Below are 2,524 nucleotides of genomic sequence, written 5' to 3'. Positions count from 1 at the left end.
CAAAGCACAAGGCATCCTGGTTTCTAAATCATCTCACAAAGCTACCATAACTCAAATGGCATGGCACGCTCATGCTTGCAGAAACATGGGAATGCCTACAGTGATGTGGATGGGGTGATGATAACTGACTGGGGGAAGAGTTTTCATCACAACATGAACACTTCCAACCCATCCATGATATACACATACCTTTTACATTTCAACCTTCATATGTTCCTTTATAAGGGGCACCCAGACATATTTGTCAACTACCCCTTTACATAAAATTAAATAAATAAATCACTCAACATCACCCTGAAAACTGCCTTCTTGTTTTTTTGTTTTTTTTTTGCGGGGGGGGGGGGAGTCACATCTGGATGCTTAGGGATTCCTCCTGGATCCTCACTAGGGATCACTTATGGCAGAGCCAGAGGACCATATGGGGTGCCAGTGATTGAACCTGGGTTGTTTTGCATGGAAGGCAAGTGTCCTCCCCACTGTGCTATTGCTTCAGCCCAGAAATCTATCTTCTTTTAGTATAAAGAAGTATCTCCCCTACCCTCACTTGCTCCCAAGCCTGCTACTATCTCTTGGTTCATTTTAGTGTCTCCTGATAGGGGATGAGTGAGGGATGTGTTTTTCACCCTGAAGAAACTGTTCTACAAAATAGTCCTAGCATTTTGTAGTTTTGGTGTAAAGATTTTCTATGTTTTTCTTTTATAAAAAAGTTTGGGGCCACATCCAGCAGTACTTAGGGCTTACTCCTGGCTCTGAACTCAGGGATCACTCCTGGTGGTATTTGGTGGGGAATCCTATAGGGTGCCAGGGACCAAACCTGGATCAGTCCCATGAAAGGCAAGCACCCTATCTGCTGTACTATCTCTCCCATCCCCTATATTTTTGCATACATTCAGACATACATTTTTACTTTCTTTTGGGGCCACACCTGGCAGTGCTCATGCTCAGGACTGACTGCCAACACTGTGCTCAGCGATCACTCCTGGGGAAGCTCTGCAGTTCCAGGAATCGAACTTAACTTCATGGAGCACAAGTGCTTCCCTTGCTGTACTAACTCTCTGGCCAGATGTTATCTGCAACTCTTCCACTGCTGCATGTGTACCCCCTTTCAGTGGCGCTGCCATTTATGATCCCTAAGACCACAACCAAAATCACAAATACCCCCTATAATTTTTTTCTTTTGTTTTTGTTTTGGGGCCGCATTTGGTGATGCTCAGGGCTGACTCCTGGTTTTGTGTTCAGGGAACACTCCTGGCCATGCTCAGGTAGGGTGGACCCTACAGGATGTTGGGGATTGAACCTGGGTCAGCCTCATGCAAGGCCAGCACCCTGCTGTCCAGCACCACATGTGTGCCATCTAACAACCAAGAGTGACATCCCCCCGTTAATACCACACTGTGCCAGCCCCCCAGTCAATTGTCCAACCCTGAGTCATTTCTGCATTCCCACCATCATCATTACCAAGAGATAAGGGAAAGAGTGGCGGGGGGAGGGGGTAGAAAATGCAATTAGGTGTCATCCAAAGTAAGGGTGCCTCCCTGCCAACGTCTTGCCCGACCATCCTTGTGCCCCTCACTCACCCCAAGGCAAATGGCTTGAAAGGTGCTTTGCTCACAAAACTTCTCAGGGCCTCCTTGATGTCTTTATTCCTGAGGCTGTAGATGAAGGGGTTCAGCATGGGGGTGACCACCGTGTACATCACCGAAGCAATGGCAGTGGCCCTGTTGTTCTGGGTGGCAGCAGAGCTGAGGTACACCACCAGACCCGTCCCATAAAACAGGGAGACCACGGAGAGGTGGGACCCGCAGGTAGAAAATGCTTTGTACCTCCCCTTGGCGGATGTCATCCTCAAGATGGAAGAGACAATCTGAGAGTAGGAAAAAGCAATGCCTGAGAGGGGGATGATGCCCATGAGCACCGTGGCGAAATACATCTCGATCATATTGAGGAGGTTGTCAGAACAGGCCAGTTGAAGGACTTGGTTGATTTCACAGAAGAAGTGCGGGATCCTCACATGGGCACAGAAGGACAATCGCAGCACTAGGAGACCCCGGATCATGGAGTCCAGGACACTCAGGATCCAGGAGAGGAGCAAGAGGAGGCCACAGAGGCGGGGATGCATGATGGCCGTGTAATGCAGTGGGTGGCAGATGGCTACAAAGCGGTCATAGGCCATCACGGACAGGAGGAAGATGTCCAGTTCTGCAAAAAGGATGAAGAAGTACATCTGGGTAAGGCAGGAAGCATAGCTGATGGCTCGGCTCTGCAGGTGGATGTTGGCCAGCATCCTGGGGACGGTGGTGGAGGTGAAGCAAATGTCCGAAAAGGACAGATTGGAGAGGAAGAAATACATGGGTGTGTGGAGATGGGGGTCGGAGATGGTGGCCAGAATAATGAGCAGGTTCCCCAAGACTGTGATCAAGTACATGGAGAGGAAAATCCCAAACAGAACGGGTTGCACCTCTGGTTCATCTGAAAGTCCCAGGAGGATGAATTCTGAGAACTGTGTGTTATTTTCTAGCTCCAT

The 2,524-nt window shown here is 49.0% G+C and overlaps 1 protein-coding gene across 1 annotated transcript; it reads right to left on the bottom strand.

Moving 5' to 3' along the window:
- Positions 1-1,573: 1,573 nt before the first annotated feature.
- On the bottom strand, positions 1,574-2,524 carry LOC101548350 (olfactory receptor 7A10-like). Its single transcript, XM_004619461.1, has one exon. The coding sequence runs from the start codon at positions 2,522-2,524 to the stop codon at positions 1,574-1,576; it is 951 nt and encodes a 316-aa protein (XP_004619518.1).

Source organism: Sorex araneus, chromosome 2, assembly GCF_027595985.1.
Source record: "Sorex araneus isolate mSorAra2 chromosome 2, mSorAra2.pri, whole genome shotgun sequence".
Classification (NCBI taxonomy): Eukaryota; Metazoa; Chordata; class Mammalia; order Eulipotyphla; family Soricidae; genus Sorex; species Sorex araneus.
This window is presented reverse-complemented; position numbering and strand designations above follow the sequence as displayed.